The sequence below is a fragment of the Bos mutus genome, chromosome 7 (assembly GCF_027580195.1).
Source record: "Bos mutus isolate GX-2022 chromosome 7, NWIPB_WYAK_1.1, whole genome shotgun sequence".
Taxonomy (NCBI): domain Eukaryota; kingdom Metazoa; phylum Chordata; class Mammalia; order Artiodactyla; family Bovidae; genus Bos; species Bos mutus.
The window spans coordinates 68,853,600-68,869,396 of NC_091623.1; the positions used below are offsets into that span (position 1 = coordinate 68,853,600).

Here is a 15,797-nt window from a genome sequence, read left to right on the forward strand (position 1 = left end):
TCATTTTTAACCTCACTCTGCTACCCATTGTAATTTTTCTTTTTAATGTTTAGAACATTTCAGTTGTGTAATAACAAGAAACCGATTTTCTTTTTTTTAATCCCGAGTTTTAGGTGCCATGACTTCTGCTTGGCACAGTCTTGGAAAAATGACACAATGACTTTTCTTTGATTGAAAAGAGGTTGAATCCATTATTCTTTCAGGAAGAGAAGTTGCCAGTCACTTGCTAATGTTTCTATTATATTCCACAAAATGGGTGGAACCGTTGTCCGGAACCATGTTTTGGTGGCAGTTGAGTGCAGTGGTTAAGCACTCAGATCCAGGCTAGGCTTCCTACATTAAATCTTGTTTCCACCAAGATTTAGCTTCGGTATTTGAAAAAGTTCCTTATCTTTTCTCTGTCTCAGTTTCCTCATCTGATGATTATGTCTCATGAGGCTGCTATGCAGATTAGATGAATCAATACCTATGAAGATTTTAAGAAGAATTTCTGGAACATGGTAGGTCACATGTATATTTCCCATTATTATTATTCACTATCATGAATTACAAACCTGTTTTAAATTTGAAAAAGTTGTGCATCCTTAAGACATTGTGGGTTTGGAGGGATAATGAGGCAAAATTTTAAACCTTTAAAAAATTATAGATAAGATACCTTAATTATGAAGAAAAATACATTGTCTTTTTGCTCCTAAAAATATTTTTTAATAATTTTTTATGTATTTTATTTGATTTACTTATTTTTGTCTGTGCTGGGTCTTCATTGCTGCTCGGGCTTTTCTCTAGTTGCAGTAAGCAAGGGCTACTCTGTAGTTGGGGCGCAGGCTTCTCATTGCCGAGCATGGACTCCAAGCACGTGGGCTTCAGTAGCTGTCACACATGGACTCAGTAGTTGTGGAGCAGGGGCTTAGTTGTTCTACGGCATGTGAGATCTTCCCAGGTCAGGGATTGAACCTGTGTCTCCTGCATTGGCAGGCAGATTCTCTACCAATGAGCCACCAGGGAAGCCCCCTAAAAATGGTTTGATATGATTACTTTTCAGTATTAATTTAAAAGGGTTTTAATTTCATGTTTTAAATTTTAAAAACCTTAGAGAAAAAAATTTTAGTTGGGACAGATAATGTTTAAGATAAAAAAATTAAGGCATACATTAGAATGATTCGTCCTTTTAACTTGTGTGGGAATTCCTCTAAAATCCAAGGAAACACCATGAGAACCCAAGTAAACAGAAAACATTAAAATATGGTTAGAAGAAATGTCCCTGGCCATTAAATTCTATTCTTAGCAGATCCCCAGTATGGTCATTATGTTTTAAAAAAACACAAAGTTCTTCCCTGGATAATTTTAAGAATCTTGAAAAAAGACAGAAGGAAAGAAAAAAAGGCGATTAAAATATTTTTGGAAGAACAGGGTCCACAGAGCAGGCTGGCATGCAGTGCACATTGAGCTGAAGAAACCTTAACATACTGGCCCAGGAATCAGCCAATCAGCAGGCTGAGAACCATATTTCCATAATGATGATTGGCTGGTGGACTGGAGGCTCAGCTGAGCTGAGGATGGGACAGAAATGCTCTGCTGAGAAAATAGCAAAACAACTTTCTGGCTTTCTGTTGTTTATTGCATATTCTCCAAATGATTGTAGTGATTCATCCTTTAGGAAAGCTTGTTTTGAAAACAAAAGAGGCACAGTTGTTCACAACAAAAGTGATACTCGGCAGCCAAGGAGCTGAGTATAATCATACTCTTATTTTTCTTTAAAATAAACCTAAGGCTCCTGATTTTTTTCTAACCAAGTATTAAGACTTCCTAGGTGATTCATATGGGTTCAATTTAAATTATAAATTAGACAGGGGCTATCATTTCTGATAGGCAGTCATCCTTGCTTTATTAATCTGTCAGCTTTGTGAAATACGGACAAATACAATGTAGTTTGTAAAGTGTGGGAAAATCCCTAAGTTCTAGCTCCAAAAGGATATGAAACACTCTCACAATTAAGGGAATTTTGCTACTCTTCAAAAAGAAGCTATATTAGGAAATCTTTTTCTTGTAGTCCTGTATGTATGAAAGCAAGTGATATTATACCTTTATCAGTGCATTTGGTGTTACTCTCTCAAATGTTTACACATATGTAAAAATCCACTGTCATTAAATCATAAAGATTTTTGAAAACAACCAAAGCGGCGGTGGAGTGGGGGTCAGAAAAAGGGAAGCTAGGAGGAAAGATGGAGTAGAACATGGCTGTATCCTGCTGCCTTTTGGCCCTCTCCTGCTTGGTGGGTTTGTATTTTGTTGTAGTTGTTTTAGATTCAAATAGAGCAGTGACATTTCACCTCCATGTTTTTAAACTTGATTTTACAATCATTTTTTCCACAAACCATCTTTCTGGAAATGAGAATAATTCTATAATGCAGATTAAGCAGAAGCATTTTTCAGTCTCTCCCAGTGACCATTCCTTGGCTAGCTAACAGACCAGCCATTCAGAAGCAATTTTCTTCAGGCTGAAATTATGTGCTGACCGTAGCAGATCACTTCCCATAATAACCCTTCCCCCACCCAACGCTAAATACAATCTGTCTCCTACTCACTGTAATAACGTGCAAATGACTGTAATTTTGCAGACAAGAAACAGCCCAAAGTGAAACGTGTCTAAACAGAGGTCGATTTGAAAAATCAGGGTTATTACCTAAATCTGTAAAATACATATTGTAATAAAACCAGCAACAGCAATCTCCAATAAGTAGTTTAAAAAATGTAGCCTGTGTTTTGATCTTCTTTATGCACCCAGTCTCCACTGGCATAAAAGAAAAACCTTTTCCAGAAATGGTTTCATTACATGAGATGTAAATTGCCTTCCTTTGCTAACCGATCTGTAGACCTTACTTGGGCACCCGTTCAGATATAGTAGCACACACCACACCAGAAAGGCCAGCCAAACAGAGGTAAGATTTCAGATACTTAACACTGACCTACATCGCAGTTCTCTGAATGTGAGCAGTATACAAATGGTTTCCTTTAGAAGAATGTGCTGCTTTGCAATATTTTGCTGGGTTCCCCAGGACTCTGTGGCATTAAAGGGACAAGATTTGCTGCTTAATTCTTTTCAGGTTGAGAATTGGGAGAAGGAATGGGGAAATACCTACCCATATAGAGAGAAATTCCTCCTTTAACTTGACATTTCTTTACTGTTAAAATTCATTGTAGTTGTAAATCAGAGCATGGAAATTTTCCTTTATATCATTTCAGTATGTTTAAACAGAACCATGGTATAAAGATTTTGGAAGGTAGACATTATTTTCCTTCCCTTGGAAGTAGAGTCCCTTTGTTTTATTCTAAAGAGCTTAAATTGAAGGTGAACTAATAGGACATAGAAATGACTTGAAAAGTTAACACAGCTGTGTTATACAGTGTATGTAAATGTCTATATTCACCAAATGTCTATCAATACGTCCACGAGTCTCTCATGAGGAGTATCCCATGGCAATGTGAAAACCATCCGTGTCTTTCTTCCTTCCATACTCCCATCCCCCATAGGGAAGGATGGGAAATACTTCTATGCCAGACCCTCTCTCTCCCCTAGACATTTGCTGCTTGGCACTTTCTCCTGGTCCAGTGGTGTTTCAGGATATTGCAAAAACATTAAATGTTTGATCAACAACAGTGCTCATCTCTTTTGGGGAATAGTTGTCTAGAGCTGGTTATTGTTGAAAATACAGAAACTTGAATTAGATTTAGGAAGCATGTGTGAAAAGACAGAATTTTCTCTAAAAAAATCTTTCCTAGGCCCCTGATAACTCAGTTGGTAAAGAATCCACCTGCAATGCAGGGGACCCCAGTTCGATTCCTGGGTTGGGAAGATCCGCTGGAGAAGGGATAGGCTACCCACTCCAGTATTCTTGGGCTTCCTTTGTGGCTCAGCTGATAGAGAATCCACATGCAATGCAGGACACCTTGGTTTGATCCCTGGGTTGGGAAGATGAAGGGAAAGGCTACCCACTCCAGTATTCTGGACTGGAGAATTCCATGGATTGTATAGGCCATGGGGTCGCAAAGGGTCGGATAGACTGAGTGACTTGCACTTTCCCTTTCAGGTAGGAAATTAGGATGTCACCCATATGTATAGTGAAGAATGCTTAGTGTTTGTGTGGGTGTCTCAATGAATCACATACTCCCTAGAAACCAGGTCGACTCCCCACAGCCTTGAGGCAGGTCTGTTCATATATAAGCCCAGACAGATAAGACTCTACCCCCAATAATCTTCCTGGGCAGCCAGAGTTTCTCATTATGTCTAAATTAAGTTTCTTTTCTCATAATACAAGTCAATTTCCAGGTAGTGTTTTTTCTTTTTTCTTTTAAATAGCTTTGCTTTCTATCTTCCCCCCTTGGTCTGGAGTACCTTCGTAGTGTCGAGGTTAGCATACATTGAGAAAAGTTAGACTCATATTTAGATTCCCTTCTAAATAAATAAAAATCCAAGGAATTATTTCTGATCCTTAGTGATATAGCATAAATCTGAGGAAATGGGCACCAAAGAAAGATCACTGTGTTTTCTTGTGTTCCTGCCTGAAGCCCCTGGCCTCCTCAGCATTGAGCTCTCTGTTCTTAAAAAGGAGGAAAAGTCTTTTGCCAGGATCTTCTGATCACCTAGGAATGGAAGTAGGAACTTTGCAGGGGCAGAGTTGGTGATGGGGGTTGCTGGAGATGGGATAGCACTCTTTAACTTCTCCTTTTACACTATCCTTCTGCTCTTCCCATGTCGTCATTTCTCCTGGACTCCTTTCCAGACAGCTCCTCCCCTCTACCAGGCAGGCACTAAAGTGTAAAATTACAAAGTGTACATGTTATACAACAGTGTACTGGTATTATTAAGTGTATGGCTATCAGTATACAAACTGGTGTGTTCCCTGTTATCTTGATAAGAGATGAAGATAAAATTTTCTTTTCCAGAATATGGTAGAACTTCCCAATTTGTGTGAGGAGTAGCTCTTATTTTCTAAGCAGTAGTTAATTATCTTAGTTTCATTCATCAATTAGCTGATAGCCCTCTGATGTCTCTAGATTGGCCCCTTTGTCAAACAAAACAAAACAAACATGCACAAAGCCAGCAGAACAACTCTGGTTGATTCAAGCCTCTTGGCAGAACTTGGAGGGCAGGAGGTGGGGGTGGGGTGTGAATGGAGTGTGGAAATGTTGGAATGGAAGGAAAATGCTTGAGTTTATAGAAAATGGTTTGGGTTAAGTATGTGATTGAATTTGGCATGAGCCTTTATCTTTAACCAAGTGGGGTTTATTAGAGACGATTTAAGAATAAGGGTTAGGTATTGTTTGAAGTTAGGGTTAGATCAGATCATTTGTGTATTAGGAAGCCTAAACTTTGGTTTTAGTTACACTAATTCTACACTGCAGACCCTATGATTTGCTTTTACCAACCAAGTGTGTTGGAGGAGTGCTTCTACCCTTTTTGAACTTCATCAGGTCTTAATTCTGTGCCTTTTTGAGTCTTGTTGTTTTAAAAGCTAATTATTGATTTTTTCCAAGCTGATACAATATACAGGGTAGCCATGGACTTTTAAAGGCTGAAATGTAGATGATCCTTCAGGGATAAAGGGATACTCAGGCACTTCCTGAGTGATCTGGTCCTTTGAGGAACCACTCTTCTAAAAGAAGAAAAGTTCAAAATCAGTATGTATGCTCTATTAGCAATGGGACACACACAAATTGTAAACCTGTCCATTCAAAAATATATGACAAATATCAAAGTTAAAATAGGGGTTAAGTGGGTATCAGATTATCTCATTTGCCCTACTCAATGTATAGCTTTGCTTTGAAAGTGAATCTTTTTAGGCAGATCTAAGGATTATTATAGATTCATTCCTCTGGTTTATGTACCTCAGCAAGGGATGGAAACTGCTGTTTATTACTATTTGCAGCTTTGAATAAAGTTCATCTTGGGTAGTGAAACAACTAATTGGCATTTAAAAAGAATGAACTAAAGATATTAAAAGTTCAAACACGAGTCATAGACATTACCTAAAACATGTGACATATTTTTATTGATCCACAAGGTCATCACTGAATATTTACATCATAAGCAATCTTCTGCTAGCTCTAATTCACTTTATGTGTCCAGTTTGACTCAGTTAAGACACATTCTTAAATTGTAACTGTCATGCAGAAATTAAAAACCCAGTAGTGCTGGATCTTTAAAACTAGGATCATGACGCTTTCAATTAAATTTGAAAAGTCACCCTTGACTTTAAAATTTCCATATTACAGCTCCTAAAAGTGATAGAAAATAACAATGAAAAATTAAAACTAAAAGTGCTTTAAAAGCTTAATATATATAAATACATTCGTTTAAGTATATTCACTGTTAGAGTACAATACTGAACTTGTTATTTCATATTAACCTCTTTTGTCCTGTGACCTCAGAGTTCCATTAACTTGGTTGTTGGCATTTGTCCTACAATACATTCTAAAATATTTTCGTGTTCTCAGTGAATCGCATGGTGTTGCCTTCTGAGGACTTTGACACCGGCTCTCCCCAAGAGGGGGTTAAATATTTGAAGTAAGGGGAACTCTGACAATCCCTCGGCTTAAAAATGGCACAGGGACTGTTTAAAGGGGTTAATCTTCCTAGTATATTTATCTCCCACAAATCGATTTTTTTAAAAAATGAGGCTGGCCCGAGGTGTTAATATGGTTGGCTGGGACCTTATTTATTTTTAATTTTTTTGGAGCTGCCTAGGACCAGGTGGGAAAGCTTTGTTACTATTCCAGGGAAGACCCATTCACGTAGTGGTGGTTAAATGGTTGCTAGCGTTCACACTTCATTGCTTGTGGACCAGAAGCCTGGGAACAAAAGGGTTACTTGTTTCCCCACCACCGCCTTCACCCCCAGATCGATTTTTCTTATTTAATCAGCGAGTAAAATGAGAGACTCAGGGAAAGAAAAAAAAAAAAAAATTGGAAGAAGGGCAAAGTGGTGGGGGAGAGTTGAAAGCCAGAAGCTGCAATACAGAAAATCAGTCTTGGGAGTTCGCGCTGCCGAGTCCTCGCAACACGGAAGGGAAGCCAGCAAAACGCTCGCAATCATTTCCACACAGCCAGCCTCCCTTTTCTCCTCGCTAGGCGCTAGTGGCTCATTTGGCTTCCCTGTGCCACCGAGCGATCACATACATTATTTCCCCCAAGATAACACAATCAAACTTGTATTTACCGACATCCTCTCCTCGCAGCCTGTTTGAGATTTGTTTTAATAAATAAGTGTTTTATGTGAATGATGTAGTAATTGAAACGGGCGTACCATTTTTTTTTTTTTCTTCATCTTACTGCAGGAGGTTCCTCAACCCCAATCTGGTTGGAAAATAAAACGCTTTGTCTCCACAACCACCCCCCACCGCACCCCCACCCGTTCTCTGTGTGTGTTTTATACGTGTGTATATCTCAACCCCCTACAGTAGCCAAGAGAAAGCAGCTAACCAATGAGAGAGCCTAGTTTCATAAAAGCTGCTCTCTGATTGGCCCGATGAGAAAGGGCAATGGGAACAAAGAAAAGTCCCTTTCAGGTATAGAGGCTGAGAGCTCCTTTTGCTCCACTCCCCCTGTGTGTGTGTTGTGTTTCAGTCCTGATTTCAGTGTTGCAGAACAAGCTTGTGTGTGTGCACCAGGGGGATTTTTCTTTTCCTTTTTTTTTCTTTTAATTTTTGCTTTTATATAAAAAAAAACACAGGACAGTCTGTGACATTTGATGGTCCATCTTCTTTAATAATAAATTTGTTGAAGAGATTATAATTTCCAAAATAAAGCGGCTGCAACCAAACACATTCAATGCAGTTAGAAGGAAAAGGTCAACTCGATCCAATACAGACCGTAAGTACGGTTGCGTGGTGTGTCTCTCTATAGCACTTAGCGGGGACTTCATGCAGGGGAATGTGCGAGTTTTATGCATTGAAATGAGGAACTAGTTACAGGGTTTGGCTTTTGCATTGAGAACAACAACCCAAGAAGGGTGAATTTTATTCAGTGGAGGGTGAAGCATTTGTAACTTCTTCACACAAATTAAGCTTGACTGGGCACTCGGGGTAACTTAAGAGTAAATTACCTTTGGGGCGACCCAAGGAGAATAAAAGTGACACAGTTACAAATCCTGATGTGCAGTGTCCATTCTCTAGCGCACCTCACCTCTCCCTCTCCTGTCCTAGCTGGGCAGGACCCTCTTCAAAACCGAGCCAGGAAAATGGGGGCAAGGGCAGAACAAGCCGATTTCTGTCTCTTGTCACATCCAGTGCCCAATAATTTAATATTAAACAAGGGAATAGTCACCCACTACATGTAATGGTTATAATTACCATTTTCCACCTCCTTAAAAAAAGCAAGCTGCGAAAACACCATTAAGGGGGAAAAAATGCCCCACCCAACCCAAACAAACCCACAAATAGTAACAATGGTGTGTTTATTACAGGACCTGGCTTGGAGCTAGTAAAATGTTTTTCTTTGTTTAAGACATGAGTGGGGGGGGGTTCCCTAAAATCCAAGTAGCGTGGAGGTGCCCTACCCCCTCGACTAGTCTTCTGCATCCCTGGCCCCTTGGCAAAGCCGACAAATTGGAGATAAGTTGAGGAAAGGTTTATAAGGTGTTTCTTTAAAACATCTGCTTTGCTCTTGTGCTCATTACATTTCACTCCTTCCGAACTTCCGAGAGCCTAGATCTGCGAGAAATGTTTCACATTCATAACTTGTAGCTGCTCCCACTGCAAGGGCGGGGGTGGGGGGGGAGGCTGCGGGGCGGGGGCGGCGAGTGTATGTAGGGGGAGGGGAGAGACCTTCAGGTTTTTTTTAAAGACCAGATCAGTATTTTCTTGATACGCTTGTCACCATTTTTGTTCTCACGACAACCAATTGAGCCCTTGATCCTCACGTGATGTGAAAGGCTTGCACTGTAACAAAATCGCTCCTTTCAGATGGTTGGTTGTTGCTAACTCGCCCATCCCCCTCTCCCAGCCCCGACATTTCCAGCAAAGCGACTCTCCACTTCCAATCCATCAACAATTCATTACTGCTTTTAGCTTCCAAACGCCAGCTAATTAAAAATACTAAGCCAAGCTCCGGGGCCATCTGACTAAACACAGGAGGTGGTGGGTGAGGGAGGAGGAGGAGAGAAAAATAAAAAGGAGACGCACCGTTTGCTGCGACTATAAATGGGAAAAACTGTCCTGAAAAAGGTCGCCTTAAAAAAATTTTTTTTTCACTCTAATTATCGAATTACCACATGACTGATTGGCTTGAGCGACAGCGGATTTTTCCCCCCACCTCGGGGACTATACTAGGAACTCGGTTCCTTTTTCTTAAAACAACATAAAACAGGAAAACATCACATCCTTTCAGGTTTCGAAGACTGAACCAATTTTAAACGCCGTTATTTTCCCCACCCTGCCGCCCGCCGCCCCCAGCCCCCCGCCCCGAGCGAATGCTGTTCTAACTGGTTTATCAGCTCACTGAATCATCTGCTCCCCTCCCCCTCCACACCTTTCTTTTTCTCCTCTTGTTCAGCTTCTCATCCCACCCTTTCCTCCTCCTCTTCCTCCTTCCCCTCGGTCCCTTCTCTCTCCCCCACCCCTTCCCCCCTCCTTTCCTCTTAAGTTAGTTCAAGAAATCAAATCTGTCAGGACGGGCGGAAAAATGCCACTTCCCGACTAACAGGCGGAATCCAGCCCAGATTTTCAGTCCTTTCTTCTTATTCTTTCTTCCCTTTCACTAATTTATCCCGATGTTAGCACATTCTGTCTTGTACTAGCGGACGCCTGTAGGTTTGCTACATGGGATCATTACTTACTGATCACGGTGACTCTGAAGTCTGGAACTGAAGGCGGAATGAGAAGTTGGGAAAACTTTTTTCTCTAAGCGCTCTCTTTTTTAAAACTATTATTCTCGATGCTTGTTAAGAGGAAAAAAAACCCTTTGGTGCTTCTGTTGTGAATGTGAAACATTATCTTCCAGCTGTACAGTGACACATTTTTTTAAGGAGAAAAGGACTGATCCGTTTGCCAAAAGGGGGTGGGGAGGTGGAATAATGTTATCGAGTGATTATTCTGGCTGAGATGTGTTATTTGGTTCGTTCCTTCTTGATCATTTGGTGTTTAAGTAAAATGAGGCACAGGCTTGTTTGCCGAGTGGAGTGGGAAAGGCATTTTGATTTGCTGGCCTAATTAAAAAATGATAAAGGATTAAAGGTAAGCAATGTCTGTGTGTGTGTGTATGTATATTTATTTTTTTTTTCCTTGACAATCAACTGTTAAAAAGGGGCTGATCCCTTTAAAAACCGTTTTAACTGATCTTTGTCAAACACACACTCATTTGCGGTCATTGAGGCCACCTTGGCGCAGATCACTTAAAGTGTATGTCTTAATCAGTTTCCCGTACAGTCAGTAGCACCATATTTAACAGATTGAGCCAGTCTGTGACCTAGGAGTATGGTAGAATTGTTTAGATGTAATTTTTTTTCCTCAAAAGGCAGATATTTAGCCTTTTATTTAGCACTGTCTTTTTTTAAAATAGAGAAATGATCTTAAAGACGTGTGTGTATAAAATTGTATAAACTGTTGGGGAAGAGAGGATAGGAGATGGGGGCATATGTATGGGGTGTGGGGGGTTATTGGTTGTTTTTTTCTGTTCCTTACTGGGAACAAAAAACAGATTGCCCAGACAATTTGTAAAAAGAAGTAATAAAATTAGAAATGAGGAAAATTTAGCAACATCATTCTGAAACTAGCCTCAGAGAACTTCCAGGATCTGGTCTTTTAAATTGTAAGATCTAGGACATGCTTAAGGGTGTTTAAAACGTGTTCCTTCCTCTTGTCTGAGTGTTCAGCCTGTGTTTCTGGGATTGTTATCATGTGTATGTGCTAGGGGAAAAAAAAGCTAAACTCTTTTTTTCCTTAAACCTTTCTGGACTTCACTCAGATCCTTAAGATATTTTAATGCCTTTTAAAAGTGATTATCTTTGTGTCGTTGATAAAGGGCTTTTCTTTTTTAGCTACTGTAAGATGCTTACTGTCATGGGTATGTTTTTTGGGTTTGGTTATTTTTCTTTAAACCTGATATTGGACTGTGGAGACAATACATGAGCCACCTTCCTCACCATCCTTCCCTGTACCCCTTACTGACTCCCCAGTATTAATCGTTTTTTATTCTGGTAACACCCAGACAAGAAATATTCGACTTTTCCCCCTTCACAGGAAAAGGTGGACCTGGACTGAAGGGTGTAAAATCCCTGGACCCATTCCTGGGGCAGGAAAAAGAAGAGGAAGATTAGAAGACTTTTTTTTTTTTTTTTTTTTAAGAGAAAGCCCAGCGGAGGTAAACGAATGTCCCCTCATCTCCAAAGGAAAGTTCATCGGATTTTTATTCTAGAGATCTCATCTTCAGGATGTCAGTGAACATTTCTACGGCAGGAAAAGGTGTGGATCCAAATACAGTTGATACTTATGACAGTGGCGATGATTGGGAAATCGGGGTTGGAAATTTAATAATTGATTTGGACGCTGATTTGGAGAAGGACAGACAGAAATTTGAAATGAATAATTCCACCAACACTACTAGCAGCGGCAACTCTAAGGATTGTGGAGGTCTGGCCTCCAGTGGGGCCGGCGCTCCCGCAGCCTTAGCTGATGGCCTAAAATTTGCTTCTGTTCAGCCCTCTGCTCCCCAGGGGAATTCGCACAAAGAGACCAGCAAATCAAAAGTGAAAAGGAGTAAAACTTCTAAGGATGCTAATAAATCTCTGCCTTCTGCTGCCTTGTATGGGATTCCCGAGATCAGCGGCACTGGCAAGAGGCAGGAAGTCCAAGGGCGCCCTGGAGAGGCAACTGGCATGAATTCAGCGCTGGGTCAAAGTGTGAGCGGCGGCGGCGGCGGCGGCGGCAACCCGAACAGCAATAGTACCAGCACCGGCACCTCCGCTGCTACCGCGGGGGCAGCCTCCTGCGGGAAAAGCAAAGAGGAGAAGCCAGGTAAAAGCCAGAGCAGCCGAGGAGCCAAGCGGGATAAGGATGCGGGGAAATCCAGGAAGGACAAGCACGACCTGCTTCAGGGCCACCAGAATGGCAGTGGCAGCCAGGCCCCTTCCGGGGGGCACCTCTATGGCTTTGGGGCCAAGAGCAATGGAGGTGGCGCGAGCCCCTTCCACTGCGGGGGCACTGGGAGTGGCAGCGTCACGGCTGCTGGGGAAGTTAGCAAAAGTGCCCCGGATTCAGGGCTCATGGGAAACTCTATGTTGGTAAAGAAGGAAGAGGAGGAGGAGGAGAGCCACAGGCGAATCAAGAAACTGAAAACTGAGAAGGTAGGATAAAGTCGCCTTCTTAGATCTCCTACTTTTCTCTTTGTGTGCATTTGTGTGGGAGTCGGGGGTGGGGGTGTGTGCCTCTATGTGCCTTGCACTTCTTCGTGCTTTCTGGTTCGTTGTGAGATTTCTCTTCTGTGCATCTTTTCTGTAAACGTTTGGTCTAGGGTAGCTTACTTGGGTGCAGTGTTTAGCTCTTGCTTCTGCTGCTACTGCTGCTTCTGGTGCTAGTGTTTGGGTCCTCAGGTGGGAGGGTCTGAGTGCTCTAAGTACCTTTTGCCTTACCCAAGGGCTCTTGGCCAGTCAGCCAGTTGCAATGTGCTTTTAATAGAAAACCTGCTCCTGGACCCATGTACCTCTTGTCCTGGTTTCTCCCCTAAGGAGAACTGTCTTCTGTTTTAATGTGCATGTCCTAGTATTTTTGGTAATGTGTCCTTAGGTGCAGGGTTCACGTTCCCTCCCCATAGAAGTATGTCTAGGATTTTAACTTACACTCCACCCTCCACACATTTTTCTCATGATGTTCTCCAAAATAATCCTGTTAAAGGATATCATCCTGTTATTGTTCTTCAATGAAACCTTGGTATCCTAGGGTCACTGGTTTCATAACTGTGTAGCAAGAATGGAATGGTTTTGGTGGCTGCCAGGGCTCTTTCCTTGTTCCCTTGCCCAGTTCTTAGCTAGAGATTTAAAGAGTGTTATCGCTTGGGTTTCTAGCTTGACCAGGGAGCTGAAAGGTTGGTAAGAAAAGTGAAATAGACTTGGTGGATTGGCGTGCTGAAATGTGAAAACAGAGCCGAAAGATACTCTAAATATGTGTTGCATCTGAGCAGTGGGAGGGTTGATGCAGGTAATTTGGACCCTTCTACCCATCTTTTGTCATTGTCTGAAAGTCTGGTGAGATACTGCCTTTGAAAAATTGCCCCCACTGTTGTGCTGCTTAGTGCTGGAGGCCTAGGACTTAATGCGCTGGCAATTACTGTGCATTAAGTAATGTCCCAGAGCTGAAGGCACTCAGTCCACTGAACAGGTTGAGAGTGAGCTGGGGGAGAAGTGCTGACTCTATAAAGTTAACTCTTAATACTGTAGATTGTGCCTTGTGGAAGCAGAATGCACATCATGTGGTTTGTGGCATGATTGTTTGGATATATATGCTTATTCAATAATTTAATTTTTGCTATTTCTCATATCAGAAATGTGAAATGTTTTAGGGTGACAATTTCTGTGTCCAATTACTCACCGCTGTCTGTTAAATCTTTTTGTTTTCCTCTGTTAAAGATTTAAATGGGAGTACAGGAATGAAGTTTTGGTTTTAAAATTTAAGAAGTTGATGAAGGTACATTAAGGTGTAGATGATGCCAAAATAAAAAAAAAAACCTTCTGCATGCCTGCTTCTTTAATCCATAAGCCCTTGGTCAGACAGCATTTTGAACTGATGAATTTAAATACATTTTTTTAAAAATCCAGGTTTTGTTTCTTATGCTGAAATGTAGAGTTTCTCACAATTTCTACTAAAGGGCATTCTGAAATCTTATTAGTACAGTAGTGCATTTACTTTTGTTGCCAATAGTCTTCAAATTGCAGTTCTAATCTGCTCTAACTATCTAGATGAATTGCCCTAATCCAGTGCTCACAATGGCTGTGGTTAAGGAGTCAGAGCCATTTGATTGGATTCACTGCTGCCTGGAATGTGGGAGGTACTGCCCTTTTGCATTCCCCTTAGCCTTTTAATCTTCCAGCCAAATGTTCACATTCAACAATTTTGTTTAGCTGGCAATCGGGACATTTCAGTATCTCAAAGGCTGCTGTCATGGCAACTGAGATTAGAGCATGGTGTTGGTTCTCCAGTTTTTTGTGTTCTTTTCACTTTCCAGTCACAGAGGAAACTGGATGAAAAATGAAAGAATTAAATTATTCATATACATGCAACTCATCTTCAGTCAGAGCAGTATAAATGTGATAATATGAATGGCCTAAATGAAGAGCAAACAAGTCATGGCAGGTCTGGGGTGGAGGAGGGGAGCAAGCATAGTGTATTTCGATTCATACCACTGCCAGCCACAGCTGCTGGTGTGGGCACAGCGACCCTTCAGGGGTGGCGCTCAGGGCCTTGAATCCTGTAGTGGTGGCCCAGGGTCTGGAAGCTTGTTCCAGCTTTCCTGTCTACCTCTACCCCACCCCAGGAGGACTCTTCTTAAGAATGTTTCCTCCTTGGCACACAGGAATGGCACTGCCTTGTACAGATGCCTCCCAGGGAAGTAACTCCAGTGCCACTAACTCTTGGTTGTGTAAAACTTGACTTCAGTTTAGAAAATAATTTCTAATGATGGGAGGAGACCTCTTGAGGGAAAGATTTAGTAGGACAAGCTTTACCTGACCAGATAATTCGGACACTGAGGCATCCTTTGAGAAAGGCTTTTTGACGTTTTTGTACAATGGTTTAATTTCAAAGCCTTGTTTGATTGTCTGGGTTGTGAAGAGTAAGTGTCTCAAAAGTGAAGATGATTAATTTTCAGCAGTCGGATGTGGCTCATGAAGGGGCCAAATGTGAAAACCAGAGGGGGGTGCAGTGTGGTGTCTGTGCTTTTTTTTTTTCCTCCCTGGTTGGATGGTTCACAGGAGATTCATAAGACTTGCTGTCACTGGTTAATTTTCACAGCATGCTTAAATGTCTATTTTTGGTCTGTTTATTCTGTTTCTTCACTACAGAAAGTCATGTAAAACATGATAAATTGGACCTTATGAAACCTAATTAAATCAATGAGCATTCTACTCCTTTATGTGGAAACCACAAGTATGTTGTAAAAGTCGCCACTCCCTTAATACGTGAACAAAATCAAAACATGCCATAATTCTAAGATGTTTGAGCTGTATTTCTATAGCCCATTTTGTGGTTAAGCCACCAGTGACGTGTCTGAATAAGTAGATTTGACAGGTTGGCTTTTGGTTGTTAAAACCTGCTTCTCCACCTGCCCCCTCCTTTTCTTTTGAAGCATAATAGCCTGCATTGAGGCTCTTCTGCATGTGTCCTCCTTAACTGTCTTATAGTTTTGACTTATCAGACACAGGCAATCAGCTGGGCTAAAGTTCAGTATGGTATATGGGTTTATTTGATCACTGAGAAGTTAAAAAATACATAGATGAATTCTTAAAAACAGCTGAGACTTCAGATACACATTAAAAGCACAGGGAATCTTATGTTTGGGTCTGGGGTTCTAACTATTCAGTGCACATTTATTTAGCAAAGAGAATGGTTTTAGTAATATTGTGCTGCTTTCATTAAGCTGGTCCTTAACAGCCTACATGTGGTATCTACAAATGGACCTGTCTATAAAGGATATCATTCATTTTCTTCTCTTGTAGAAGCCTTTTTACACTTCACTAGGGAATTCTGGCACGTTGTCTAAGTGAGCGTGAGTAGTTGAAGAACATATTTTGATTAATGAGTTTTGTGAATGAT

At 41.2% G+C, this 15,797-nt stretch overlaps 1 protein-coding gene across 3 annotated transcripts in view; it reads left to right on the forward strand.

Moving 5' to 3' along the window:
• The first annotated feature begins 7,601 nt into the window (after positions 1 to 7,601).
• The window catches only part of ZNF608 (zinc finger protein 608), a 108,736-nt gene continuing 100,540 nt past the window's right edge, over positions 7,602 to 15,797 (forward strand). The window contains exons 1-2 of one of the 3 annotated variants that reach the window (XM_005900886.3): positions 7,602 to 7,869; positions 11,235 to 12,337. In XM_005900886.3, the coding sequence (XP_005900948.2) occupies positions 11,426 to 12,337 (912 nt within the window). In that variant the 5' untranslated portion in view covers positions 7,602 to 7,869; positions 11,235 to 11,425. Of the gene's footprint in view, positions 7,870 to 9,636; positions 10,230 to 11,234; positions 12,338 to 15,797 lie in introns of those variants that run through there. The other 2 variants (XM_070374065.1, XM_070374066.1) reach the window with 2 other exon arrangements.